The sequence below is a fragment of the Pisolithus orientalis genome (assembly GCF_024613125.1).
Source record: "Pisolithus orientalis strain OTSU chromosome Unknown F5J12scaffold_1, whole genome shotgun sequence".
Lineage (NCBI taxonomy): Eukaryota > Fungi > Basidiomycota > Agaricomycetes > Boletales > Pisolithaceae > Pisolithus > Pisolithus orientalis.
Window position 1 is genome coordinate 1,111,298 of NW_026260782.1, and position 23,599 is coordinate 1,134,896.

A 23,599-nucleotide genomic window follows, 5' to 3' on the forward strand; every position below is an offset into this window, starting at 1 on the left:
CGACGAGAAAGGCAGGTGACGGTGGCTATTGGCTCAGCGCTCGAGCCTCACAGCAATAAAGCAAGCCAGGTTGTATACGCTACCCGTCGCATCGTCCAACCCAATGGCTTTACAGTCGACTTTCGATTCCCTCATAGCTGATCTGACCCGTGACGCGCACCGTGTACAGCCAAAAGATGCGCTCCAATTCTGTGCTAACTGGTTTAACATGCGTCTAGAGGAGCAGCGTACGCGTATGCGGGACGTACTTGGCCAGCTCGTTCAACGCGGTCGTCCGTCTATGCACGAAATTCCCGAAGAACTTTATACTGATTCCCCCCTTTATTTCTCCTCCCGCAATTCCACGCCTACACCTGTCTCTTCGTTTGCCCGTCGCCCGTCCACTCTCCCCACCAATCCCTCCTCTAGACCTTTCGGCACTTTGAACGTACCCGGAAATGCCTTACTCTCCGGGGACAACAACGGTGCCGGTGTCAGCAGCACCCCGGATTTCCCATCCTTCTCATTTGAACCTCGTGAAGTTCCCCCAACCTCTCCTCATTCCACGGATCCAAATTCCTTTGCAAGGTTTGATGTGGGGCATGCGCCTAGATCATCTTTCCCAGTTTCGGGAATCACGAATGACTATTTACGAGCACATGCTTCCACTATGTCCCGCCGTGCATCTGTTAGTGCAGAACCTATCGATGTCGAGAACGGCAACGACGATCCACCGCCCGTCTTCCCAAAGACTCCTGAGCAGCTCCGTCGTATTAAAGCATCCATCGCGAATAACTTCATTTTCCGTGATCTTGACGAAGAACAGGAGACTGGCGTTCTCAATGCTATGAAAGAAGTTCATGTGAAAAAGGATGAAGTTGTCATCCGTCAGGGAGACGTCGGTGACTATTTCTACGTCGTCGAGTCCGGTCTTTTCTACTGCTACATCCACCCGGAACCTCTGCCTCCCGCTTGGCCCCCCGCAGATGCGCCGTCCTCAACAAAACTCGCGCATCCAGGACATCACGTTGTCTACGGGCGGAAGGTCGTGGAGTGTAAACCTGGAAGCTCGTTCGGTGAACTCGCTCTCATGTACGGTCACCCTCGGGCAGCTACTGTGCAAGCCATCGAGCCCTCAACGGTCTGGGTGTTGGATCGCATCACCTTTCGCACCATCATTTTAAAGGCTGCCTACAGACGGCGGACTATGTACGAGCACTTTCTTTCGACGGTTCCACTCCTGTCGTCTCTCGAACCAGTCGAGAGGAGCAAGATCGCCGATACCCTCTATAGCAGGGTATACCAGGATGGCGAGCCAGTGGTCAGCCAAGGAGATATGGGGGATACTTTCTTCTTCATAGAAGAAGGAGAAGCGGTTGTGACCAAGACACAGGAGTTCGTTGAGGGTGAGCGGCGTGAAGTCACTGTGGGTCACCTCAAGAAAGGCGATTATTTTGGCGGTGAGTGCTTAAGCCATCTGGGCACTTCTGATGCAGCTGACGTGGTATGGCTACGACTATTTAGAGTTATCTCTCCTTCGCCTTGAACCAAGGGCTGCGACCGTTAGTGCTGTAACCAGGAGCGATCCTTCGCAGTCGAAGCTCAAAGTCGCTGCTCTGGATGCCCACGCGTTTACACGCCTGCTGGGTCCACTCCGGGATCTTATGGAGAGGAGAGCCGGGGAAAATTATGGAATCATTACTAGAAGGACCCATTAGAATACCCGAAAAACGTCTCTGAGGGGGGCTGATTACAATGTCTTGTATTTACCCTGTGTATCAAGTCGTCACCTTGTTTGTCTAATAGTTGTCAATTCCCGGCTCTGACGGGGTGTTGTGATGCCAACCGTCATATCGGTGTTTCGCTGGCAACAATTGTGGTCTCGGTCATGATAGTCCTGCGTCGCTCTTTTTCTCGTTCTAACATTCCCTCTGGCAGAGTAGGTCCCTCCCTCGCCGCTCATTTCTGGATGCGCTCATGCACACATAGAAACTATTCACATCGTAAATATCCACTCCAACCTAACAGTCACTCATTATTCTACGTTCGCTGTCAACGAAACTTTCATGCCTGGTCGTCGGGGTAATCACCCTTCCTTTGCCAGAAGGCGAGGTTTACTTGACGGTGCGTGCTGAAGATCTAAACTGCGATGGATTTATCCCAAAACGATGTGTTTCATGACAGTCGGCGGGGCGGGGGCTACCCTGTACGTCTGGCATCGCTCTCTGCGTGTGATTTGGACTCACCAAGCTGTAGCGATGCTGTCCTAGTGTCTGCCATCTCAGCCGAATCGAGTGTGCTAGGCGGGATTACGAGTGATATTACCACTGTCATCAGTGCTGGCACCTCCGTACTTGCGACCTCGCCTACGTCATCGTCGTCTAGTTCGACGAGCTCTCATTCGTCTTCCTCACCCACCACTAGGTATATTTCTTACCTGATATTCCCATCTTCGGTCTGACATATGTATCGGGCCCCTGCAGCACTCCCATGTCGTCTCATTTGACCACGTCCCAATCACCTTCACAGCCTCAGACAACGCCATCGCCAACGGCAATACCCTCTACTACCACTGACTATTCCGTGTACTCGGTGACATCAGGCTCTTCTGTTGTTTACCTCACGACAACTATGGCGTTGCCGTCAGCAACTGCTGCGGCCCCAAAGTCGTTCTTGCAAAACCCAGCTCTGGAAGGTGGCATCTTCACTCTCGTCGGAATCGTTGTATTGGTTATCCTGTTTATCATCGTCACTTACACTTTGCGGAAGCGACGCCGTGGCCGACTTACTGAAGCCATTACTTTCGACCCTGGAATGCCCGATTTCTTCGGAGATAGCAATGTTCGTACAAACTCCCTTGAAAAGCGTAGGCTCAGTGGTAGTTCTTCTGGTCATGTTCACGGGTTTTCCTACGCAACCCCTCAGCAAACGCAAATGATGGGACCATCGCGTCAACGTAGTTACCAACTACATTCCCATCCTTATCAAATGCCATACCGTGAACCTCCTCCGAATCCTCCATATCCACCCCGTTCGCCTCACAACTCCCCTCCATCAATTGCTCAAGGATCTGACTTTAACTGCAATCCTACTGGCGGTGCTAACCTGACCCGGAAATATTCCGATCGTAAACCAGTTCCGCCCCTCTTACCTAACCCTGTCCATGATCCATCCCGCCGGTTGACCCTCCCACAGCAATTCTGTGCCGGAAGCCCTAGTCAGCCGGTTTCACCCGTTGTGCCTTCTTCTCTTGTGGACTCTGCTACGTTTTCAGAGCCTGTCGCCAAGCCAGTCAAGCAGCCTTACGCTGGGATTTGAAGGTCTACGTTTACCGATACTTCATCTGACGCCTTTCGGCAAGCTGGTTTATCAGAAAATATCACCTGATTGCTATACCACTGCCATACCGTTCTTTATTCTGATGAACTCAATCCATCATCCTATTACTGCACTGGTTATTTATGATCTGAGCTGTGCTCATCATTGCACGATGTTGATCTTCGTTTGCAATTCTCCTGTTGTAGGTCTGGAACGTGCAACGCTGTAGAGTCTTCAGAACTTCAAATATTGTATCCATAACATATCCTGATTTTGATACTAGATCTGCTTATCACGACTCTGCGTTTCCCAAACACAATGGAGCGTTTTGAAGTTACCACTCTCCAGTGTAAATTATGGCGTAGTAACTTCTAGTGCGTCAACTAAGGCGTGTGCCGAGCGCTGTTCTCTCTGCTCGAGATACCGCACCGGAAAAGTAACGATCACAGTAGCAATACATGTACATATCATCGTGATCATCCCTGTCTTGAACCGCGGGGCATCTGTTGCAGGATAGAACACCAGCGGCCACCATGCGTTTATCACATTGTTCCACATGCTGATTTAATCGTGAGCAAAGAGGAACAAAGGAAGAATGATGATCCAACTCATGGACGCGAGTACCACAGCTCGTTCTTGATTATCATCTGCGCATATTTGGTTCGCCCACCTTAATATATGGCTTCAGTGGAACGCTGGGTGAACTGCTGAGACTATCCGCGTACTTACGCAAAAGTAGTCGCCTGACCTGAATATGAAGCACCGGCAAGATCTGTCAGGCAGCCTCAGAACAGGAAGAAAAACGCATGTCACATGTTGCATACAGTATGCTAAGGACTTAACCGCGGTAGGACTGGCCCAAATCAGGATGCATACGGCAGCGGCAGTGCAGCAGAAAGACATGTACAAGAGCACGGGCCATCGTACGCGAGCGTAATCCGTCCAGGTCGCACATATCAATGTCGAAGCGATACCGAAAGCCGTCACACCCGAGGGGTAGTAATCTGGAGGCCAGTGGTTTGGGAGCCGTCGCCCTTTGGGTTCGAATCTTGGACATACCGACTTGCTCGACGGAATAATCGCCGATTAAGGATAGCCATTGGCCCATGAGATTATTCGAGGAGAAACTTTCGGTTTCTCCTGACACAGCGAACTAAGGGCCGTCACAAGTCAATTGAAAGACGGTAGCAATGATTTGCCTTGAAAGTTTACCAGCAGACTGCATGCATACCAACGCCAATGCCCAAGTACTTTCTTGACTAGGCCCCAGGACAGTGGGTGCCGATCTACGTCATGGTCGCTTTTCAACCGCTCATATAATAAGAGCCGTTCCTGCTAAATGAATTGAGGGGCGTGCGGAGAGCATTGGTTTGGCTATGGGAGATCACCTCCTCAGTTAGATAGAAAGCTTTCGTAGTGGCGGGGACATCGGGGAACACAAGGAAGCCGTAGAGAGCGATTGGGAGGGTGATGACTCCATCTATAACAAAGCTGGATGTCGTGGTATGTCGTTTCACCCGCATTACCGAAACACTCACAGCCATCTCCAGCCGCTCCGGCCAGCTACACCTCCTCAGTTTCTGCATTAAAGCGAGTGGTGAGGGCGCGTCAAATGGGAGGATGCCGTACTTGTACACTGCTCCTTGTAGGAGCCCAGAGAATCTGAAAGAAGTCTCGTTGCCTGCTTCTGCGAAGAACCGCTGGGCAACTTACAAGGTTCCTATTAGTCCAGACGCAGTAAATGAGCCAGATCTTTTTCCCAGTTCACTTGGCTTATACCAACTGGGTAAGGCATGTAATTGAGAAACGAGGGGTATATAAGCAGTGGCTTACGACCCGAGAATGTAACGAGTGCCAACAAACGTTGACGCCTCTGCCATCCCAAGAAAAAACCTTGAGTCTTGTTTCATATCCGACACGTACGCGTTGTTTACGTTTGAACGATCAAGGTCTGTGCAAGATATCAGTCACATGTTGCAGTGTGGCCAGTTGTTGCGTCAGCCAAGGAGCGCACAGTTGGTAAAATACTAAGGTGAAGTCAGGTTCGGCCTGGATCAAGAAGGACAAAAGGGATACCATAAGGCAACAGTACGAGAGAATGAACCAGTCAATCTTGAGCAGCAGCCTCCGCTCGACACCGGACGATGGCACGTCCCCCCCATATAATTTGTCTTGCCTTTGACCACATGGATGACGATGAGTCACCCGATCAACGCGCGTCGTGTCAGCGTGTGGGAATGCTGACAAACGAGGACGACGGGTCGATGAGTCAGGAAGGTCGGACCCATGTTAGCGATGACGGCATAGTCCGATAGGAATGGCCAAGGAATAGCCAAGGCTGGGATAAAAGGACTGCCTCCAAAGCAGCCGACCCAGCCCTACCTGTACGCCACCCATGCCCTCTCGCTTGCCGATAGGCATGCTCCCACTGCTCCTCTTCCTCTCCTCCGCTGTCGCTCACACCCTTGGTGTCAGAGATGACGCGCACATGCATATGCACCATGGTCAACCCCTTACAGAGATCAATGAAACTGATATCCTTCTCTGGCATCTCCCAACTCCTCCCTCATATTGGTCCATTGACATAGACAGTCCCGATCCAAATGTACCTCGCTACCCAGGTCTGATGGCGTTACATGTCGTCTTCATGATGCTCGCGTTCTTCGTCGTGCTCCCAGCGGGTAACCCACCATGTAATCTCTGATGACATCGGCTGACTCTGTGACGACGTTACACAGGAATTGCTCTGCGCTCTCTCAACCAACGCTGGCATGCCTTTACTGTAGTCCTGTTTTACTTCTTGTGTGCCATAGGTTGTGCCGCAAGCGCCCTTTACAGAAAATTAACCCCTGACATGTAAGTGCGTCATCAGCCACACAATCGACTCGGTGCCTTTGAAACCCTGTATGAAATCCAGGTACGATGGCTCAACCCATTCATCGCACGGTTACGTGGTCATCTGTTTGACTCTGGTACCCTCTGTCCTGGATATCGCTGCTCTCTTCATTCGACTTTACGCATATTTGAGGGGTGACGACAGGTTGGCCTTCAAATCATTTTGGCATACCGTGATTCTGGGACACGAATCACACGACTTGCCATCTGATTACACAGGGCTCGTGGCAGAGGATCCAGAGGAGTACGATGAAATCAAACCACTCAACACTGCGGCCCAGGAAGGGTCTCGCTTGCGAAGTAATTCACCATCCGCGGATAGCGAAATTCCGGATCTAGAGCACTATACAGCTTCTTGGGTCAACAAGCCATCCCCACGTGCTGGTCACCGTTCTGCTTTTTCAACAGCATCAGACCATACACTTTTCGACGCCAGACACTCCGAAGAAACGCTACGCGATGTGTTGCCTCCTGAAGCGCCTCGCCCATCCAAGCCGCTAGTTCGGCGAGCAACTGCGATCGCGCGTGCTACTTTAGAGAGATCGCTCGTATTCGCCGCTTTCGGGTTGACCCTTACTGGTGTTGTGGTTTACACTGGTGGATGCCGGAACAATTATATAAATGGCTGCCTCGCACACTTGATTAGTAAGTAAAGCGAATCCGTATGTCTCTTCAGTATCTCAGTCCTCTCTCTCTCAGAAGGTGGTATTTTCTGGTGCTACGGCCTCTTCACATTTGCCCGCTTTTTGGGCTCTCACTCGGAAATGGGCTGGGCATGGAATATCTCACCCATTAGCAACCTTATCTCTGCCGAGCTTGTAGAATCAACAGTAATCTTCCTTTATGGCATAAGCAACACGTGGATGGAAAGGTTCGGTGCGCATCCCGGTGACCCATACACCACAAAGCAGGTTCAACACATCAGTATTGCGGCAAGTTCTTTTGTCAGTGACTCCCTATCCACAATCCTAACAGATGCGCACAGGTCATGTTCTGGTTTGCGGGGCTTGTGGGGATGGGTATGGAATCGAGACGAATCAGGAAGTGGCTTGCAGCTTCGGCCGCCTCGGCACTTGGGCCTGCGCCCTCGGGCAGTATCTCGGAGCCACCTAGCTACCGGGGCAGCTTCAACCCGTTCCCTGCCCTCGTTATTGGTGTCACTGGTGCAGCCATGAGCGCCCATGCTCAGACATATTTGTTCCAGGTAGAGTGGTTTTTCATGGCTGACGAACAGTAGTAATATCGCATGCCCAGGTGCAAATTCATCAGTTATGGGGATGGCTTCTGCTCGGATTTTCGGTGATGAGGTGTTTGACGTACTTCTTCTTGTGGCTGGATCCCCCCAAATCAGTGTTGCCTTCTCGGCCCCCTACAGAAGCCCTGGGAAGCTTCTTTCTGGCATGCGGCGGCTTGATGTTTATGTTTAGTACGGAAGAACTTACTCTTGCAGCTATGAGGAGGGGCCGTGATGGTAAGTTCAATAACTTCGCACTCTATTGTTCCACAAACCCGAGTCGTAGACATGATGATGTTCCTCAACGTCGCCGTCGCCATCACTTGTTTCGCATTCTGTTGGACGCTTTGCGTTGTAGGTTTCAAGGGTTGGTTAAAATACCGCAACGGCCATCCGGCCCTTACCGCTCCCTAATTTCTTCTATCTCCCGCATACGACCACTTAATGTGAATGTGCGCCTTCTCAAGATTACGACATCACCCGTAACCTGTTTCACTTCTTCCATCTCGTTTCATTAGTAACTCTGCTCGCATCATTGTCCCTATACCCTTGTTTCAGCAAAGGCCTACTGTTTTGTTAAGGCCTTGTTCCCTAACGACCATTATGTTTTTGATGCCTTGATGATGGCTAATGTGATGCTATATTATTCAAGTACTGTTCAGTCGAATTTTGTAATATAATCATAGATGCACGTATCCATGGAATGCGATTAATACATGCCGGCAATCTTTGCTCCATAATCCACCAAGGTACCCATCCATATCCAGAAACCCGCCCACCCACACCCGACAAACCCTTTCCAGCAACTGACTCGGTCATCGAAGTTGATGCTCCAGAGAACCTTGACAAGCTGAACCCCTCCAAGACCTACCCCAAGGTAGAAAGGTACACCCTGTACATTTACTACGCCTGCATAGGTCACGAGTGACATAGCAGATGCGGAAAGCGCACTGAGAATAGGCCGTGATTTCTCCCCGAAAAGTAGTGCCGTGGAACGTATACCCGCCTTTACGTCGTCTATCTTATCCTGTAAAAAGTATCGTAAGGACGTGCCCGGTGTTTCGCGTCGCAGCACTACCTGATGCGCATAGATACTGTCGTACACCAACGTCCAACAGACACCGCCAAGGTACAGGGGAAGACAGACATGCCAGTTAACAGTACCTGCTATTGCAGACCAACCAAGGAAAGCGCCCCAGTTGAAGGCCAGACCTAAGGCGAGACAAATATTAGGAGCCGAATGTTGGTTAAAAGCCACCGTACCGAGCACTGCTTGTGGCCAATACGTTATTCGCTTCATGAGTGGGTATATCGTAACCACCGAAAGCGAGGAGGCTCCGAGAAGGATGCTGTCAAGCCAGTAAAAATATGCCGACGCCGGCAATATCCAGAGAGATGAATCGAGTTGATTGTCTCCAACCTACCTGTACCAATTTAACTGCAGAAGCACACAAAGCCCAACTGCCAGCTGTCCGCCGAGAAACACAAGTGCTTCACGTCGCGTCAGAGCTCCTTGGGCAAGCGGTCGCATCCGCGTTCTCTCTATACGTTCGGACCGACTTTGTCCGTCGAAAGAAGCAGGCGAGGCGAGGCGAAGTCTACGTACCTACAGCCCTGTCGAGATTCTTGTCCCACATGTCATTGATTGTACAGCCTGCACCTCGCATGACCAATGCACCGAGCCCGAAAAGACCGATGTAGGCCAGATTTGTCGCAAGTGGGGCGTCTAGCGCGTACGAAGCCATCGTTATTGACCAGGCTGCGCGACTTGTCAAGGTTTGCGCGCACGCAGAGTCAGCCTGAAGACCTACTGCATGGATAGAACAGTAAGAGTGTCCCAATGGGTTTATCGATCCTAGTAAGGTGGAGGTAGGGTTGTACTCTGGGAGGAAGGCGATCGATCCATGTTGTTGGTGCACTAGAAACATTCGAAACGAAGCGGACCAGTTGTTTTGGAGTGGTACGGACACAAGGAACCAAAAGACGACTCCGACCCCAGTGCGGGAACCAGACACTGGGTCTTCGGTAACCAACCCGCGACGATTGGATTGATACCGAGAGAAACCACGATTTTCCGACTGTCGAGGGGAGCATGTCTTGGTGGCAATTGATGGCTGGCGACGAAGTACAGCAGGCGTTGCCCTTTCTCCCACGTTCACAAAAAATAAACACAATAATTGTCGCCAACTACCAGTGACACGGTCGAAGGTTCTCGGGCTGAGTTAACGGTACAGACTGGGGATAAACGAACACGGGGTGTACATGCAGCGGGATCGATTGGAATGCAGAGGAATGCCATAGGATAATGCTGAAACACAAAGTGAAAAATACACTAACAACTCTTCCCAATCTACCACTCTTTGGCAAGTCTGAAGCACCACTCCCAGTCTGTTCAGGTATCTGGTCTCAGCTCCTTCGTTATACCTCAGTGAAAGTGGCATACCTGCATAGACTTCACCATCGTCATCCACCACTCGACTTTTCACATTGTATGTACCGGAACGAGCGATCATTCCCATTGGGGACTCCTCTGGATCAAAGTCCTTGATGTATGGGTCCCCATTGGGATGAGGGCCATAAGAACCAAGCATTTGCTCCATCTTCTCCACTAAACGCGTGTCAGGAATTGAGTTGGCGAATGTACCACAGCGTCCTCACCTTTTAAACCAGCTCGTTTTACTACTTGAATGTAACGGACGCCCTGGGCGCAACAATGAGCAGGATGAATCTCGGATCGTGAAGGAACACTTACAGAAATGATCGAGTGGTTCACTTTGAAGGTGATGCGAACGCTGGTGCAACCCCATCAGATGAGTAGCAGGGTGTAAAGGTAGAGGGCTATCTCGCTCACTTGAATTCTACGCCCTCCTTGATGGTGACTGGGTTCTTCTTGAGATCGGCAACCGCTGCTGGATCGCAAAGATTGATAGTTGATGATCGGCTTCTTCCCATGGGGAAGGGTGGGCGAGTTGAGCTCGAGCGTCAAGACCGTGACCTAGAAATATAGATCTATACAAGGGGATCGAATCGCGGGACCGAGAGGTGGAGCAGACCTTTGGTCCACTTGTATCACGACTTGTCGCACCAGAGGTAATACCGAGACTAGCCTTCCATCGTGCAAGACTCTCGTCTTCAGCGTCGAGCTTGGCATATTCTTCTGCCGACTTTGCAGCACTGGGCTTGTAACCTGCCAGACGACGTTGGATGTGGGTCAGTGGCACTGATCTTTCACCCACCTTGGGTGAAGCTGGGCTTGAGATCATCCTGGTCATCAGCCTGGAAGATCACATCAGTGCGACAAATACACGACAGAGTCGTTCTAAACACGGACAGAGGACATGGTGGGGGATTCGTCAACAGCAGAACGAAGGGCTGAGCAGGCAAGGATGGCGAGCGTAGCGGTAGAGTGAGACGTTCTATCTACGACCGCGATTTATCGATTTCACACGCCTCCGCGCATGGCATCAGGCTGTTTGACGTGAAAGCAGGCAGATACGCAGATGATCAGCAGACAGGCAAGCTTTTCATTCAAAAGTCACTATAGTAACGAAGAATTAATCTTACAAGCCCTTCCACTGTAAACCGACATAAAAACAACTTAGAAATGCTATACGCAAAACACATGGCCGTTCGGGCTTCGAAACATGTTGTACACGGATGGTAGCGCAGGGTCAAGAACAGGCATTAACTAGTCTGGACCAAAGGAAGGTTATGCATGCTTTCTACGTCGCAAACCCCTTATCAGAAACGAAATATTGCTAGTGTTCGGCGTTGACGTACCACCTTTAAACCAACATTTGCCCTTGCTAAGGTGAAAGCATTTTGGGCCATTGGGGCAAGTGTGACCCCAGCAACATCGCTCCCCATATGGGCATTGAAGTCCTGTTCGCTCCATCAGGTCTATGATCCGATACTCGACAAGATGCATACCATTTTTCAGAAAATTACAAGGCGCCTTCTTCGCATTAGCAGCTAATGTTGCCAACTGCTCGGGAGTTAACACGTATTCGTGCGAGTATTTACAGGTGCTCTGAGGGACTTGTCAATGCAAACGTCGCTTAGGGGTCGGAATCGACATACGCCTTTAGTGCAGGACATCAAGTAATATTCATTACAAGGCGGGGGGGAATCTAAATACGTAGAGCATCAGTTGTGGACCTCCTCTCAAAAGTCAGGAATGACTGGCGTTTATGAAGCGGCTGCCAACACGCTGTAAATGAGCCCGCTAACCCCACCAACAACTTGTCACTCACCAACGTTGGGTCGATCAGTTTGCCATTGCTGGAGACCGAAAGGACAGGAGGGGAATGAGGCGTGGGTAATCCCCCATTGGAATCCCGTGGACTTAATCCGGTGACATTCAGAGGTGGAAGAGTAACGAGAGGTGGTGGTGTAAACCTTTGGGACATGAAAACATTGTCCAGGGTCAGCGGTGGGAGGCGGAACCTCCGAGACAACCCTTGATCTTCGCCAGTTTTTTCGAGGATAGCTAGCTTGTTTAGCAGGTCGTCATTTTGCAATGCCGTGATGGTGGATACGTATGTATTATCACAGCTACCTTGGGGAAGTTAAGAGCGACAAACAATGTCGCCACCGGGTATTTACTTGCCTGCAAGAAATATCCGTTGCGTCTGAGGAAAGCGAATGTATGTTTGTAGATATTCTATGCAATGTGAGTTGTAAATATAAAATGGAGAATGAGTCTGACCCGCTATCTTGGTGAACGTGGCATCTCTGCCGTACCCAACGTCAACCAGTGAAAATCGTGGTGAAGTTTGACTGAAGCCCATTACAAAAGCTTCGAATTGTTCTGGAGTGCAAAGCTTATGGCGCTCCAAGACGTTGATGAGACCTAACCTGTTGTAATAAACGGTAATCCAAAAGGAGAGATGGCCCAATGTATGGACATTTTCGCGTGTTAGATACTCGGCGACGGCCTTCGTGAGCTGCTGAGCGGCCTGACGACCGCCCTCATGGCCTTGTCTCAGTAGGCTTTCGTTGAATATGCACGCGTCCCCATCGATAACGCAGAGGACGAGCAAACAGTGGTTCTTTAATTGCAAATACTCAGACGACGGCCGTCGGAAGAGAGGTACTTTGAAGACCGACCACAAGAGAGTCCACCTGGCCGTTTAACGCGGTGAGTCTACCTTTAAGTGCTTTAGCTTCTCTGTCTGCTCCCTCGAGCGCTGTGGCATGCGCTTGTTTCCACACAGCAAGCTCGACTTCCAGTTCCGCGACTCGATTCTCGAGCTCCGCGTTGCGCTTTAACGTGGCAGACGACAGATCTACGTGATGACCTCGTAAGTGCATTTCAACAGCGACGATAAAATAACCACTCACTGAGCAGCCGGCCCAGAGTCTCATCCCTTTGGAGTCGAGTCAAGTAAGAAGTTGGGACTATGAAGAGGGGAATATAAAATACTCACCAGAGTTGCTGGTTGGACTCTGCGACTGAGGACGTTGCCATAAGAAAAGGCAAACGAGGAAAATAAGGGTAGACTTCTGAGCGGCGGAAAGAATGGACGGACTAAACTAAGGGGCAGCCTTTTATATTCTTCACGATGTAATGAATAGCTAGCGCCCGGCCATCGAGGAGAACGGGGGGGTTGTAATGATTACATTTGCCAGGGGTAGGGGAGGGGCCGATAAGGCAAGGTCATGGCAGAGGGAGGCCACGACCCTGCCAGAAGGGGGGGACTTATTTAGTTAAGTCGCGTGAACCGAATCCATTTTCCAACTCTCCGGATCCTTTCAGCTGATCGGGTGCAAGTACGTCAATGGAATCTTCCATCAATCCGTGCAACACACTGGTCACCGGCCACCCCAACATTCGTTCATAAATGTACAGAGTACGCACGGCTAATCCCCGACTCACCACCAAAACCTTTTCCTATTTTTTTTCCGTTCCATCAAATTAAACTCAGTTGTTCGGCTCTCGATACCTTTTTTGAGTGACTGCAGATCGCGTGAGAAACCTGCCCCATCGTCCTTCACGGTGCCCCGCGAAAGGAACTTCTTAATACTAAATTCTGCCACGACAAGCTCCAAGTTGCCAACGAAAAGCGCGGAAGAAGGTCCATCGTGAACGGCTTTGGGGGTCTCGTTCATCAGAAGCGTCGAGTAAGTTCCTAGCCTCATTAGGTAAAGAAGCTGTGTAGTGGGCGCCCGTGCCTCAGGAAGTTGGAGCAAAGCCAGCGCGTGCGTTACAATGCTGATCAATTCAGTCGAATTATGAAAGTACTTTGCAGCCCACCACGCTGCATACATGATCTGGGAGATAAAGCCCTGTTAAGCCAAGTAACTGGGTTAAGGATGCCATTATGCTACGTTGGTGGGTCTTTGGGGGACATCGAGGTTAGAGTTTATTTGGCCGAACATCGCCCAGTTATGTTTCTTCTTGAAATCGATGGGCCCCTTTGTTGCTCTTGACTCGGACGGTCCCGTTAGAACTTGAATACTATTATGATGGGTTTGCCCGTGGACGATATCCACGCCTCGACTCAACGCGCTTGTGAGAACTGGTCACGTGCGCCCGACACGACCAAGTTCAAGCCGCGCGTAATAAGTTCGACCAACTTCCGCGACACCTGTTGTTATATTCATCCTCTCCTTACTACACGCCATTGACGACCCAGCCATGACCGATATCTACGCCTCTCTTGGTGTTTCTCCTAAGAAGAAACGCAAGCTTGTCAGCTCTGATGACGAATCGACTTTCACACCTAAGAAACTTCGAAATGCGTACGATGCCAATTTACGTAGACAATCTGTCTGCACACTAATCTTGCTATCAGGCCACCTACCCCACCAAAGTCTGCTCATAAACATAGTAGCAGACACGCACTACTTTCTCTACCACCTCACCTTACGAGACTCGCCACCATTCAAACCACTCTCCAACATGCACTTTCACATGCGTTAGCGACATGTGCTGTATCGCCGTCGGAAACGGGGATCATCCGAAACGTGCTTAACCATATGTCTATCTCGACCTACTCCGGTCTTGCTACTAACTTCGATGTCAATGACCTCAAACGTTTATGTTGGATCTGGGAGTGGGACGGCAGAGCGCTTCCAGAAGCGAAGGGAAACACAAAACCCGTGGAAGAGGACAACCCCTTCTTGGATTCAAACTCGGCCAGCTCCTCCAGTGACTGGATTAGAGGAGCAATGGGCCTCGTGATCAGTCCAACAAGTCATTATTCCAAGGCAGCGGGCAAACGCATACCTGTCTATGGATTAGGAATCGACGTAGAAATGGACCTCGACAAAGGAATGGAAGGTGGTATGGCAGCTGTCGCCCGGTGGACAGCGGATACTGATAAGAGACGTGCTGAATTCCAGTCAAAGCTCCAGCGCTGGGTCAAAGTCAGTTGTCTCCTCTTCGTGTTATTAACCAAGGTTCATGGTTGTCCTCGTATAGTTGCATCGTGATGGTTCTTCTACCCCTGACATCCCGACGGCTGATCTACCAGAACTGCCTGTTCAAACCATTAAGGCATCCTCTTTAACACGTTCTTTGGCCTCCGCATCTCCCAAGGGTGCTGAAATACTTAAGACCATCGCCCCGTCCAGCCCGACCTCGCCATCAAAATCCGCGAGATCCCCCATCAAGCGATCGACGGCAGCTCCTGAATTCGCCATTCGCTTCCCTACCATAGATAAACGATTAAAAGAAGCTTCCCCTACTAAAACTAAGACCTCACTTCATTTCCCTCAGACTCCATCTTCCCATCAAAGGCGATCCAATCCTTTGGCGGGTCTCCTTACACCCAAGACACCTGCCAGGCAGCGATTAGAGAGCGACTCCGACTCTTTGCCCTCCACCCCCGTCAGTCAGCGGGGACCTAACGCAGAAACTGCTCCCCCGACACCCAACACGTCGAGGCGACAGGCGCTTTACGAACGCGTCCGTCTCAAGTCATTGACAACGAGCCCTACCAAAGCAAAAGGCGCTGATGATGTTGGCGGTAAGCTGTCCAGGGACCAGATCCAGAAAATGAGTCAAGAGGAGATTCGGCGACGCTGTCTACTCGGTCGGCTGGGCGGCGTCGCCGAGAGTGTATGGATGTAAGTAAGACTCGTTCCGAGCTGCAGCGTTGAATTGACGCGGGGCAAAAAGGTTATTCTCGGCCACAGCAGTATCTACTTCCGCCCCCACAACTCGTAAGAGAAAGGCTCTTCCTACAAGCCAAGTCGCAGCTGCAATTATCAAATCATCTCCCGTACCTATGTCTGCCCTGGAAGCCGCAGAATCTCTCAAGCTGCTCACGACCCTTTGCCCGTTCTTCCTTAGGCAATTTGAAATTGGTAATGAGGAATGGCTTGAGATGCCGCCAAGTGGTTCGAACTCGGAGATTTCTGACTCCAGCGAGGCCAGTGGGCCGCCACCTAAATCATCCGACGGTAAATTGGCTGCGCCTCCGAGCCCGGGATGGAAATTGCTCGGGGCTGCGAGTATCCCGCCACCAAGCCCTGGTTCCAAAGGCAGAATGGATAGTGCCGAAGAAGTCCAGACTCGCAGTCCTCGTAGGGTCAGGCGGGAAGCAGGGGGACTCAGGGAAGTCCGAGAGATTATTCGCAGAGAATTGGAGTTCCAGGATTGATATGACAATGCTGATCTAACCTGTACTTTTCCCCGTCGATTTGTCCTGTGATACCTAGCTTCTGTTGTTCCTTTTATTATTACACTGCGTAACCCTTCAAGTCTCCCTAAGAAGTGCCGCCAAGTCTCTGTTCAAAGGCCTGACGGTACTGCAAGACAGTTTGATTTGAATGTGAGCCCTTGCTCCTGGGATCGGTATGTCGATCACAGCCGCTGAGCAAACTCCAGAATACGAATGTGGTCAAGCTATTTGGTCTTCTTCGCAAGGATGCGATGGACAAACAGCGGTGCTAATATCAGGTTAGTGGAAAAGCACGAGGTTTGTGGGCATCGAAGTACATACCGCACGGGAGTCAAGTGTCCCTCCCCCCTGTACTTCTATCCTTCGAAATTTATCTACTTGCCCATGCACATTTTACACAATTCCGTCCGCGTCTCAATGGGTATGTTGGGGTAGAACTTCTCTCCCCCCCTGTCATTTCTTACTAACGAGAATGATTTATGTTTGTCATAATTTCTGTGTAAGATGACAATCTGTTCACCACTTTGCTCTACCCTTTCCCTGAGTAGGCTTCCATAATATTTGAGGGGGCCGTTGTCATATTCCTGGATGTAGTCAGAGTCCAGTCTGGGGGACACTGGTGCCATGACAGAGTTGTCTCTACATGTATCTGAATGGACTCGGGCTTGAAGTTGGTTGGGGGCATCCACCTACCACACTGCCGCACTCTTCCAGTACACATTCTCCTCCTTATCTGCGAGGTGAACTAAATGAATTGAGTTGCTCATGTGGCATCCAGGGACACCCAGAGGGCCTTTGTATCATACATACTAGCAGAGCTTCAGTGGATGGTGTGTAACTAGGCAACCAGTGCCATCCTCACACCCTTCTCATACTCGGCACAGTCCACCACCCTTCCTTCTCTTCGGCTGCTCTCAGCTGCAAACACTGTCAGGTGACTCTTCAGAATTTCACTGACGTTGGTATCAAGGCATGCCTGGTTATTTGACCTCACAGCTTCAACAAAGGCTGAAACGAGCCCTAAGTCTCCCCCACCGTGACCTCCACCTTCATTATTAGGGTAATGCCTTGTCTTGCGACCGGTGCGGAAGTCGGTAACGGTAAATGTGGACATGTCGCCAACTATTTCACCGTTAGTGAAATGAAGGCGTGTCTGGCGTTCACATATCAAAGAGGTATGGGCGACCATAGTGAAAGAAGCTGTCGCTCCCGAGGAAAATTCGATGTTGACCACCTGGCAAGGAGTTGCTACGATTCGCAATAGAAGGTAACAGAAGTTCTTACCTGGTGGTCACAAACGTCGTTATCACTCTCATACACACATTGGCCGTATGGTCCGTGTTGCAGCGCGTACGTTACGTTCTCAATGTCGGGTACTCCATCAACGAGAACGCTCACAGGCCAGGAGATATGCCCCCTGCATACAGCATCCAAATAGACTAACGACTATGAGAAGTACACCACTGAGGAAATACTAATACTCTGCTTACTTTTCTTCGCACTGTAGGGACATTCACGTTCGACTGGACATTGCAGGCAGCGCAAGACACCACTAGCAGCCGCAGGCTTCTGTCCCTTTTTGAAGTGGTATAAAGAGCCAAAAGAGGACACTCGGATAGGTGTGGCTGGCAGTAGCCAGTGACAAAGAATATCTATGTCACTGCCGGCTTGTAAGGATAATGGATATAAGGCGACCGACGTGTAACCTCACTGGCAGCTTTTGGTCAAAAGCGAGAACGAACTTCCTGTTTCCTTGGCCCAATTTCCCCGCACGTACGAATGGGCGAAGTGGTAATAGCCCACAGGTTCCACGTGAACAGCATTGACCAGTTCTCCAAGGGTGCCCGAACGAATAATCTCTGTGATGGCCTTCGTGTATGGTGAGTATCGCAACACTGCAGGATATCAGACACGAGGCATGGAGCTGAGCAGAGTTGATTGACCATGACCCATGCCAAAGATGATGCCAGCCTTCTTAACTGCCGCCTCCATGTCAAAGCAGTCACGCGCAGTGATCGCCATGGGCTTCTCGCACAATATGTGGTAACCCTGTGCCGCAAACGCCATCACAACATCACGATGCATATTGTCCTGGACGGCAACGATGACACCATCAGCCAACCGCCTTCCCAGTGTCTCGATGGTCTCAGCAGACGCCTGTAAAAGGTCCTGCCAATGGTTGAAAACGAGTGCAGCGTCGACGTTGTGCGCCTGGGCGAACAACCGACACGTATTCTTGCGGGGTTCAGCGATAGCTACGACCTTGCATGGATAGGGTTCCTTGAGTGCATAACTAGCGTATCCCTGACAAAGTGGATGTATCGGCAGCTTATTAGAATGCCTCCGTGCAGAGGAAGGTCACATACCTCACCACGCTGACCGCAGCCGACAACGGCGAGGGTAACCAGTTGTTTAGATTCATTGGCAGCAGCAGCGGTCATGGTGGGACAACTGAAAAGAGGTACTGTAGAATGACCTATGTCACCAGACTGTTATTACTGGAACGATGTGAAGTCATATAGCCGCCCCGTTGCCTGGAACGGCGTCGCTGAGCAAGCGCCTACCTCATGTCTGCGTACCAGAGTGGCTTCGCGGCTAGGAGTCAGGACGGTCTATGCCTCGCCTCCTGCCGCGTCTCATCAAAAAGCTCAAGGAAACACCACTTGGGGAACCGCGGCCAACGCATCTGGACAAAGGGGGACATGTTATGCCATGAAAGAAGTGGAGTTTCTCAGCCGACACCTGAGCGACCATTGTACAGCGTGGTGGGCAGACTGCAGTCTATCTTACTTGACGACCAGAGCCCGGTGACCAATACCAGGGCATATATCAGACACAAAGGCCTTTCTCCTCGCGTGCTCGTTTCTCCAGGTAAGATCGCTGCTGAAAATGCAGAATCTTACATCCCGAGGGAGATGACTGTTCAGAAGCGGGAGTGGTGGTCTAGCCCATATCGTATGTGCTATCACGTATTGAAAGCAAGCCTCGGCCTGTTCACCAGCTCGTAGTCAGGATATTCTCCAGTCCCATACGATGGTATGCCATCTCGCGAAGGCATATGCCTAGTGGTAGCCCCCGCAAAATTGTCGTTAATAAAAATCATGCTTACTTATTACCAGACCTTCTCATTCGCCTTACTCCACTCCAACTGCCTGCTTCTCGCGGGGCCAAGTCCCTCCAAGTCTGCATACCAGACGGGCTCCAACATCCAAAATTCAAGGGGCGAAAGGGCCAGCTGGTAATGTAACTGACGTGCCGGAAGGACATCTAACCCAATACTTCAGTCATCTTTAGCTATCCTTTCCGGTTGCCCCGCCACGGACTGCTCCCAAGGGAATATTCCACAAGTTGCTAGCCACACAAATTAGCCATCTCCTCCGTTCGAGGATAATCCAAGAGCTGCAGTTGTTGGAAGGAAGACTTTTTCGTTGGTCAAGACACGATGATCAGGAAGCTACTGTACTTCGTAGGCTTACAGGGGCGGAATTCAAGGAACTGCGAGAAACAGGAGTAGTTCCTCACTGAGATGCCGTAGCTGTCGTGGTCGTCCCTCCGATCAATAGGGATCGGATCACGAAAAAGAAACCAGCTGCTTCGATTGGACCTGAAATTCCGTCCGACGACCAGGTTATACCATCCAGCATCAGGTTCCCACTGCGAGGTACAATTACCTCTATCGACACCACACCGAGTCCAATGCCCCCTTCCTGAAGAGGATCATCCATTTTCAAGCCTGGTTCCAGCTGCACAAGTCCCACTTTATAATGGCCTGACTATGCTCCCATCTGCACCACAAAGGGCTATGCTACATAAGGCGTCATGCAAGGTTTTGGATGCAGAGAGGCGCAGTCGGTTGGGACAATCATCAGCCAATTCTGACGGCAACCGGCGAAAAAAATCGTCGCCTGGCGGCGGAAGAGGAAGCCATGCATTCCTTCTCGTTCCGAATGAGCGCGCTGTTAAGTGCGGGGACTCTGCTCCATTGGCCATTGCCCTGTGGAGGCTGCAGATGTGGGAAGGCGATGCATACCAAGATCTGGTCTGTAGCGGTGGATGGGAGGTGGATGGGGAGTGGCGGGTGAGTTACTTGCAAGAGAGATTGTGATCAAGTGCATCGTAATGGAGGGATACATTGGTTATCTGTAGTACACGTTCTTACTCGACGGCCATGGGTACAGGGTCTATGACATTCGCTCCTGTCACTGCGGCGGGCAGCACTTCGTGCCCTTCCCAGAACTTGGGAAGTTGATCACCTGGCACGAACAATCTTTCTACCCCATCTTCAGTGATGACACACATACGTATAACGCCTCCGGACGAACCGTCTCGCCCCATGGCAAGGGCGAGTGCTGCCAGGAATGTAAGTTCATGTGGTGGGCAGTGTCCCAGGCGGACGTACTGTTCTTAACGAATTGGACGGCCTCGCCTCTACCCCAACCTTCTTGATAGGTAGCATCGCAGTAACCATAGACATAGGTAGAGCCGGAACCTGAATGCAATCTCTTTGTAAACGTGGCTTTGCATTATGAAGGTGCAAGCATACCTCCGATTGCCCATGGCTGGCGGAACGATCCACCGCCAACGGGAATATTGTAGACGCTTGGGCCTACTTCTTTGTCCCAACCAGCAACAATGATACCTGCGGACAACGCGTCCTTGTTTTCATAGCAAAGTTTCTGGAAGATAGCAGCTGCGCTTGACACTGGTGGTGCAGCACCAAACTCCTGTCTGCCAAGCGAAACGTAGGTTATATCCAAGAGACTGCATCGAGAGAACAGTAGCGTACGTGTATAACTGGAGAGAGTAGTGGACGATGTCAGCAATTGCCTGAGTATCTGCGGCTGATCCTGAGCGACAGCAGTATATACGGTCGTGGACATGGGTAAGCTTATCCGTCACACGGTTAGCCTGCGTGCATAAGGATCAGCCTAGCACTTCCTCCGGATCACCAGGATAGCATACGATGTAGCTTCCAGTAGTTGTTCGACTGTCGGCACCGATGACGACGCCGTGGTCGAACTGTACGGCCATGATCGAAGTCTGTAAGAGGGGTCAATCTGGCTGTTGCAGAGAGAAAGGACGGTTTGCATACTCCAAGGTTGACTTCCCCGCTCTTCAGTCGGTCCATGTCGATGCGATCCATGTGTTGTGTCTTTGGTGAGGGGAAGGGTTGGAGTGTGGCTGACGGGCTGACGCGTCTCACCCAGCTGGCGCGTACACGCGTTTATAGTTTGACAGTGACTTGCTCGTTAGCATTTCTCGAATGGTTTCTAGACAGCTTCAAACTCTCTACAGAGACTTGCAGCGTGCATTCGACGCACGGCCGGCCGATCTGAAAAAATGTGGTGTTCTGCTTGCACAGCTCAAGGTGAATCCCCCAGCTGACGTCCTCGTCGCTGCGTCTCACCCATCCAAAGATCGGCTTGATAGAGTCCGGATTACTTCTACCCAATGGTGAGGCTAGCCTGAACGATATGGTTATTGCACGTAGGTCCTATGCAGCCCTGCCTATGCGATGATCGTTTATACTCCCGAAACAGGCGACATTCTCGAAATCGGTGCATTCTGGAGTATACGAGCAAAGGACGTGCCTTCATTTGACAGATACTTCTCCCAGCTCCACACTTTCTACACAGACTATAGGTTTGGAACTCCCTTGCGTTCCTGGTAGTAAGTCTCACACTGCTCGCAAGGTCGAGCCTTCCGCCATCCAAGCGCGAGTTTCCCCTCCGGGGCCTCAATCTCATCCGTCTACTCACTCAGAATAGGATAGCTGACTTCCACACTACCCTCGAGTCTCTTCCACTTGCTGCCGACGAAATCAGCCTGAATCCTTACATCCGACATCCGGTCAACCTCGAACGGTGGCTTATGGAGGGAAGTTATAGCAAGGTTTGGAACGCCCGGGAGGAGGCTCCTGCAGAAGAATACAAGTTCTTCGTGGACAGCTTGATGGGGACCATAAGGTATATCTCTTGACCTTGTCAGTCTGTTTTGCTCAGATTCGAGTAGGAATGAAATTGCAAGCTGTGAAGAGGTAGCTTACGACAGTCTTCCAATCAAGGATGTCGCCACGTTGCTGTTCTTTTCTTCGCAATCTGAACTGCTTAAATATGCTCAAGAGGCAAGTATTTTTCTCAGTATCGTCCGGGTGCAACATCTGATTCTTGCTCCAGCGGGGATGGCAAGTAGATTTGAGTGCCGGTCTCATCAGGTTTGCGCAGAAGAACGACGAACAGATGGAAATTCCTAAGCAGAAACTCATCGAAGCAAATCTTGCTTACGCCCGTGAGCTCGAGCAGATAGTGTAAACGAGTTCCAGTGTACAAGTACCCCGTTTAAGGAGTGGGTAGTAATCACTACTCGAAAGTCTCCAAGGCTTCCCTTGCCTTCTGTTCTGCCTCGGCCAAGAGATCAGCTGGCACGGGCACATGCAAGCCACCCGTCTCGTCGCCTGCCCATGACATCTCGAGTTCGAACTCCTTCTCTTTATTGTCATCATGTACGATATATATTCTGGAAGACCCGTCAGTACTTCGAAAAGCGACATAAACGGATCCGAACATTCTTGCAGCTTCTATAACAGCCTCCCGCATCGACAATTCTGAAAGCTTGAGCTTTTCTAGTTCAGTCTTGGCTAATTGGCGGCCTTTGCCTACGGCTGCTCCGTGGTATCCCTACGGTCAAGCTACGTTGAACACGTGTACCGCAATAATGCTGTGATGTACTAACCAAACAGACGCCACTGGGTTCTACGACAAAAAGTGACGGACCCGTCTTGTCGACGCCACCAAAGATGGTGCTGATGCCGAATGGCCGGACGGAGGAGTAAAGGGTGTATGCTTGCGCATACAAAGCAAGCCGGTCCGCGACTGCCTATGAGTAATGCATAAGATTTTACCACCATAAAGGAAGTAAACATAGACGTTCCTTGACAGTGGGGGGTTCCCTCCATAATCCACGGATTTGAAAACTCTCATCGCGTGCCCTGTTGGCGACATTCCGGCCGTCCGCCAGAAGGCCGGCTGTAGCCTATGAGGTCGATTGTTGTCTATCATAACATAATCTAAGAATCAAAGGCGTACCATGCCGATATGCCTGTCTACTGTCTGGATGCGCCGGTTGGCACCTGGTACCAGGAGTTTGGAGTGGATGAGTTTCTCTACCCCCAGAACAATGCCGTCTTTCACTCTGAGACCGATCGCAGTGCTTATATACCTGTCAAGAAGTGTGTTTCGGTAAAAAAAATGAAGGGAGCGCACCCAGAATTCTCGACTGCCTTGGTAGCATATTCCACCTAGTAAAGTGATCGAGTGTCAGTGCGCATGCAACAGATCGAGACGCGGATTGACCTGGAATATACGACCGTCTGGAGAGTAAGTGCTTGCTGAGAGATCGTAGCCCGTTCCAATGGACGTCATCGTGTCTTGCAGAGATACTGGACGCGCAAGCTCAGCTCAGGAGGGACGCGTCGCCCACGTGGGAACTGAAGCAAACCGAGCCAACTAGTTCAGTTCTTGCCTTGCCACAGACTCGCAGAGCC

General features: G+C 50.8%; 12 protein-coding genes across 12 annotated transcripts; 5 read left to right on the forward strand and 7 right to left on the reverse strand.

Moving 5' to 3' along the window:
• Positions 1 to 31: 31 nt before the first annotated feature.
• F5J12DRAFT_760102 (cyclic nucleotide-binding-like protein) lies at positions 32 to 1,802 on the forward strand. The gene is made up of 2 exons (XM_051742110.1): positions 32 to 1,439; positions 1,504 to 1,802. Exons 1-2 carry the CDS (start codon positions 104 to 106, stop codon positions 1,695 to 1,697), a joined length of 1,530 nt encoding a protein of 509 aa, XP_051605696.1. The 5' UTR covers positions 32 to 103; the 3' UTR covers positions 1,698 to 1,802.
• A 142-nt stretch (positions 1,803 to 1,944) lies between these two features.
• Positions 1,945 to 3,474, forward strand: F5J12DRAFT_17825 (uncharacterized protein). Its single transcript, XM_051738245.1, has 3 exons — positions 1,945 to 2,185; positions 2,236 to 2,403; positions 2,463 to 3,474. Exons 1-3 carry the CDS (start codon positions 2,148 to 2,150, stop codon positions 3,295 to 3,297), a joined length of 1,041 nt encoding a protein of 346 aa, XP_051605697.1. The 5' UTR covers positions 1,945 to 2,147; the 3' UTR covers positions 3,298 to 3,474.
• Positions 3,475 to 3,678: 204 nt separating this feature from the next.
• F5J12DRAFT_792035 (major facilitator superfamily domain-containing protein) lies at positions 3,679 to 4,858 on the reverse strand. Its single transcript, XM_051743914.1, has 7 exons — positions 4,686 to 4,858; positions 4,510 to 4,632; positions 4,357 to 4,450; positions 4,122 to 4,301; positions 4,027 to 4,069; positions 3,906 to 3,967; positions 3,679 to 3,856 (listed from the first exon to the last, which is right to left on the reverse strand). Exons 1-7 carry the CDS (start codon positions 4,839 to 4,841, stop codon positions 3,840 to 3,842), a joined length of 675 nt encoding a protein of 224 aa, XP_051605698.1. The 5' UTR covers positions 4,842 to 4,858; the 3' UTR covers positions 3,679 to 3,839.
• An 815-nt stretch (positions 4,859 to 5,673) lies between these two features.
• Positions 5,674 to 8,211, forward strand: F5J12DRAFT_792076 (uncharacterized protein). The gene is made up of 7 exons (XM_051743915.1): positions 5,674 to 5,978; positions 6,036 to 6,153; positions 6,215 to 6,842; positions 6,894 to 7,124; positions 7,178 to 7,396; positions 7,447 to 7,663; positions 7,713 to 8,211. Exons 1-7 carry the CDS (start codon positions 5,693 to 5,695, stop codon positions 7,838 to 7,840), a joined length of 1,827 nt encoding a protein of 608 aa, XP_051605699.1. The 5' UTR covers positions 5,674 to 5,692; the 3' UTR covers positions 7,841 to 8,211.
• Positions 8,212 to 9,563, reverse strand: F5J12DRAFT_760108 (UbiA prenyltransferase family-domain-containing protein; the record flags this gene model as incomplete). The annotated part of the gene is made up of 5 exons (XM_051742111.1): positions 9,238 to 9,563; positions 9,033 to 9,185; positions 8,851 to 8,968; positions 8,690 to 8,775; positions 8,212 to 8,638 (listed from the first exon to the last, which is right to left on the reverse strand). Coding segments are annotated over exons 1-5 (1,065 nt in total), but the record flags the coding sequence as incomplete, so codon positions are not given.
• On the reverse strand, positions 9,564 to 10,854 carry F5J12DRAFT_792097 (immunoglobulin E-set). Its single transcript, XM_051743916.1, has 9 exons — positions 10,758 to 10,854; positions 10,663 to 10,702; positions 10,480 to 10,613; positions 10,331 to 10,421; positions 10,278 to 10,305; positions 10,179 to 10,218; positions 10,085 to 10,127; positions 9,870 to 10,034; positions 9,564 to 9,814 (listed from the first exon to the last, which is right to left on the reverse strand). The coding sequence occupies exons 1-9, from the start codon at positions 10,764 to 10,766 to the stop codon at positions 9,777 to 9,779; spliced, it is 588 nt and encodes a 195-aa protein (XP_051605701.1). The 5' UTR covers positions 10,767 to 10,854; the 3' UTR covers positions 9,564 to 9,776.
• An 87-nt stretch (positions 10,855 to 10,941) lies between these two features.
• F5J12DRAFT_760109 (uncharacterized protein) lies at positions 10,942 to 13,218 on the reverse strand. Its single transcript, XM_051742112.1, has 11 exons — positions 12,856 to 13,218; positions 12,770 to 12,795; positions 12,536 to 12,714; positions 12,135 to 12,477; positions 12,036 to 12,089; positions 11,680 to 11,984; positions 11,613 to 11,625; positions 11,507 to 11,556; positions 11,357 to 11,456; positions 11,207 to 11,308; positions 10,942 to 11,148 (listed from the first exon to the last, which is right to left on the reverse strand). Exons 1-11 carry the CDS (start codon positions 12,894 to 12,896, stop codon positions 11,111 to 11,113), a joined length of 1,251 nt encoding a protein of 416 aa, XP_051605702.1. The 5' UTR covers positions 12,897 to 13,218; the 3' UTR covers positions 10,942 to 11,110.
• A 784-nt stretch (positions 13,219 to 14,002) lies between these two features.
• Positions 14,003 to 16,223, forward strand: F5J12DRAFT_909173 (uncharacterized protein). The gene is made up of 4 exons (XM_051749004.1): positions 14,003 to 14,170; positions 14,224 to 14,797; positions 14,853 to 15,499; positions 15,552 to 16,223. The coding sequence occupies exons 1-4, from the start codon at positions 14,067 to 14,069 to the stop codon at positions 16,033 to 16,035; spliced, it is 1,809 nt and encodes a 602-aa protein (XP_051605703.1). The 5' UTR covers positions 14,003 to 14,066; the 3' UTR covers positions 16,036 to 16,223.
• Positions 16,224 to 16,791: 568 nt separating this feature from the next.
• On the reverse strand, positions 16,792 to 18,767 carry F5J12DRAFT_792117 (NAD(P)-binding protein). The gene is made up of 6 exons (XM_051743917.1): positions 18,423 to 18,767; positions 18,000 to 18,360; positions 17,768 to 17,951; positions 17,547 to 17,716; positions 17,341 to 17,495; positions 16,792 to 17,290 (listed from the first exon to the last, which is right to left on the reverse strand). Exons 1-6 carry the CDS (start codon positions 18,495 to 18,497, stop codon positions 16,895 to 16,897), a joined length of 1,341 nt encoding a protein of 446 aa, XP_051605704.1. The 5' UTR covers positions 18,498 to 18,767; the 3' UTR covers positions 16,792 to 16,894.
• A 1,444-nt stretch (positions 18,768 to 20,211) lies between these two features.
• Positions 20,212 to 21,184, reverse strand: F5J12DRAFT_711121 (nucleophile aminohydrolase; the record flags this gene model as incomplete). The annotated part of the gene is made up of 6 exons (XM_051740684.1): positions 20,212 to 20,405; positions 20,456 to 20,545; positions 20,600 to 20,784; positions 20,843 to 20,964; positions 21,019 to 21,096; positions 21,149 to 21,184. The coding sequence occupies 6 exons, from the start codon at positions 21,182 to 21,184 to the stop codon at positions 20,212 to 20,214; spliced, it is 705 nt and encodes a 234-aa protein (XP_051605705.1).
• A 61-nt stretch (positions 21,185 to 21,245) lies between these two features.
• Positions 21,246 to 22,405, forward strand: F5J12DRAFT_792142 (SAC3/GANP/Nin1/mts3/eIF-3 p25 family-domain-containing protein). Its single transcript, XM_051743918.1, has 6 exons — positions 21,246 to 21,424; positions 21,474 to 21,543; positions 21,597 to 21,699; positions 21,750 to 22,022; positions 22,069 to 22,180; positions 22,233 to 22,405. The coding sequence occupies exons 1-6, from the start codon at positions 21,320 to 21,322 to the stop codon at positions 22,365 to 22,367; spliced, it is 798 nt and encodes a 265-aa protein (XP_051605706.1). The 5' UTR covers positions 21,246 to 21,319; the 3' UTR covers positions 22,368 to 22,405.
• On the reverse strand, positions 22,406 to 23,496 carry F5J12DRAFT_792146 (proteasome subunit alpha type-3). Its single transcript, XM_051743919.1, has 7 exons — positions 23,409 to 23,496; positions 23,319 to 23,353; positions 23,142 to 23,265; positions 22,983 to 23,088; positions 22,789 to 22,928; positions 22,621 to 22,733; positions 22,406 to 22,572 (listed from the first exon to the last, which is right to left on the reverse strand). The coding sequence occupies exons 1-7, from the start codon at positions 23,475 to 23,477 to the stop codon at positions 22,416 to 22,418; spliced, it is 744 nt and encodes a 247-aa protein (XP_051605707.1). The 5' UTR covers positions 23,478 to 23,496; the 3' UTR covers positions 22,406 to 22,415.
• Between the last annotated feature and the right edge of the window lie 103 nt (positions 23,497 to 23,599).

Coding starts and splice junctions, on each gene's coding strand:
- F5J12DRAFT_760102 (XM_051742110.1), top strand. CDS start 104: ATGGCTTTACAGTCGACTTTCGATTCCCTCATAGCTGATCTGACCCGT. Junction 1,440..1,503: donor GAAAGGCGATTATTTTGGCG/GTGAGTGCTTAA, acceptor ACGACTATTTAG/AGTTATCTCTCCTTCGCCTT.
- F5J12DRAFT_792146 (XM_051743919.1), bottom strand. CDS start 23,477: ATGACGTCCATTGGAACGGGCTACGATCTCTCAGCAAGCACTTACTCT. Junction 23,266..23,318: donor AAGGCAGTCGAGAATTCTGG/GTGCGCTCCCTT, acceptor CAGGTATATAAG/CACTGCGATCGGTCTCAGAG. Junction 23,089..23,141: donor TAGACAGGCATATCGGCATG/GTACGCCTTTGA, acceptor TCGACCTCATAG/GCTACAGCCGGCCTTCTGGC.
- F5J12DRAFT_760109 (XM_051742112.1), bottom strand. CDS start 12,896: ATGGCAACGTCCTCAGTCGCAGAGTCCAACCAGCAACTCTG. Junction 12,796..12,855: donor GAGTCCAACCAGCAACTCTG/GTGAGTATTTTA, acceptor TCGACTCCAAAG/GGATGAGACTCTGGGCCGGC. Junction 12,090..12,134: donor CACGTTCACCAAGATAGCGG/GTCAGACTCATT, acceptor CACATTGCATAG/AATATCTACAAACATACATT.
- F5J12DRAFT_792142 (XM_051743918.1), top strand. CDS start 21,320: ATGGTTTCTAGACAGCTTCAAACTCTCTACAGAGACTTGCAGCGTGCA. Junction 21,425..21,473: donor TTCTGCTTGCACAGCTCAAG/GTGAATCCCCCA, acceptor ACCCATCCAAAG/ATCGGCTTGATAGAGTCCGG. Junction 21,544..21,596: donor GAACGATATGGTTATTGCAC/GTAGGTCCTATG, acceptor CTCCCGAAACAG/GCGACATTCTCGAAATCGGT.
- F5J12DRAFT_792076 (XM_051743915.1), top strand. CDS start 5,693: ATGCCCTCTCGCTTGCCGATAGGCATGCTCCCACTGCTCCTCTTCCTC. Junction 6,843..6,893: donor TCGCACACTTGATTAGTAAG/TAAAGCGAATCC, acceptor TCTCTCTCAGAA/GGTGGTATTTTCTGGTGCTA. Junction 7,397..7,446: donor CTCAGACATATTTGTTCCAG/GTAGAGTGGTTT, acceptor TCGCATGCCCAG/GTGCAAATTCATCAGTTATG.
- F5J12DRAFT_792097 (XM_051743916.1), bottom strand. Junction 10,422..10,479: donor GTGATACAAGTGGACCAAAG/GTCTGCTCCACC, acceptor CTATATTTCTAG/GTCACGGTCTTGACGCTCGA. Junction 10,219..10,277: donor AAGGAGGGCGTAGAATTCAA/GTGAGCGAGATA, acceptor GGGTTGCACCAG/CGTTCGCATCACCTTCAAAG.
- F5J12DRAFT_17825 (XM_051738245.1), top strand. CDS start 2,148: ATGTGTTTCATGACAGTCGGCGGGGCGGGGGCTACCCT. Junction 2,186..2,235: donor GGCGGGGCGGGGGCTACCCT/GTACGTCTGGCA, acceptor ACCAAGCTGTAG/CGATGCTGTCCTAGTGTCTG. Junction 2,404..2,462: donor TCTTCCTCACCCACCACTAG/GTATATTTCTTA, acceptor GGGCCCCTGCAG/CACTCCCATGTCGTCTCATT.
- F5J12DRAFT_909173 (XM_051749004.1), top strand. CDS start 14,067: ATGACCGATATCTACGCCTCTCTTGGTGTTTCTCCTAAGAAGAAACGC. Junction 14,798..14,852: donor AGCTCCAGCGCTGGGTCAAA/GTCAGTTGTCTC, acceptor GTCCTCGTATAG/TTGCATCGTGATGGTTCTTC. Junction 15,500..15,551: donor GTCGCCGAGAGTGTATGGAT/GTAAGTAAGACT, acceptor CGGGGCAAAAAG/GTTATTCTCGGCCACAGCAG.
- F5J12DRAFT_792035 (XM_051743914.1), bottom strand. CDS start 4,841: ATGGCTGTGAGTGTTTCGGTAATGCGGGTGAAACGACATACCACGACA. Junction 4,633..4,685: donor CTTTCTATCTAACTGAGGAG/GTGATCTCCCAT, acceptor CAATTCATTTAG/CAGGAACGGCTCTTATTATA. Junction 3,968..4,026: donor GGTCAGGCGACTACTTTTGC/GTAAGTACGCGG, acceptor CCATATATTAAG/GTGGGCGAACCAAATATGCG.
- F5J12DRAFT_792117 (XM_051743917.1), bottom strand. CDS start 18,497: ATGACCGCTGCTGCTGCCAATGAATCTAAACAACTGGTTACCCTCGCC. Junction 17,952..17,999: donor CATCTTTGGCATGGGTCATG/GTCAATCAACTC, acceptor GATATCCTGCAG/TGTTGCGATACTCACCATAC. Junction 17,496..17,546: donor TCCCTACAGTGCGAAGAAAA/GTAAGCAGAGTA, acceptor CATAGTCGTTAG/TCTATTTGGATGCTGTATGC.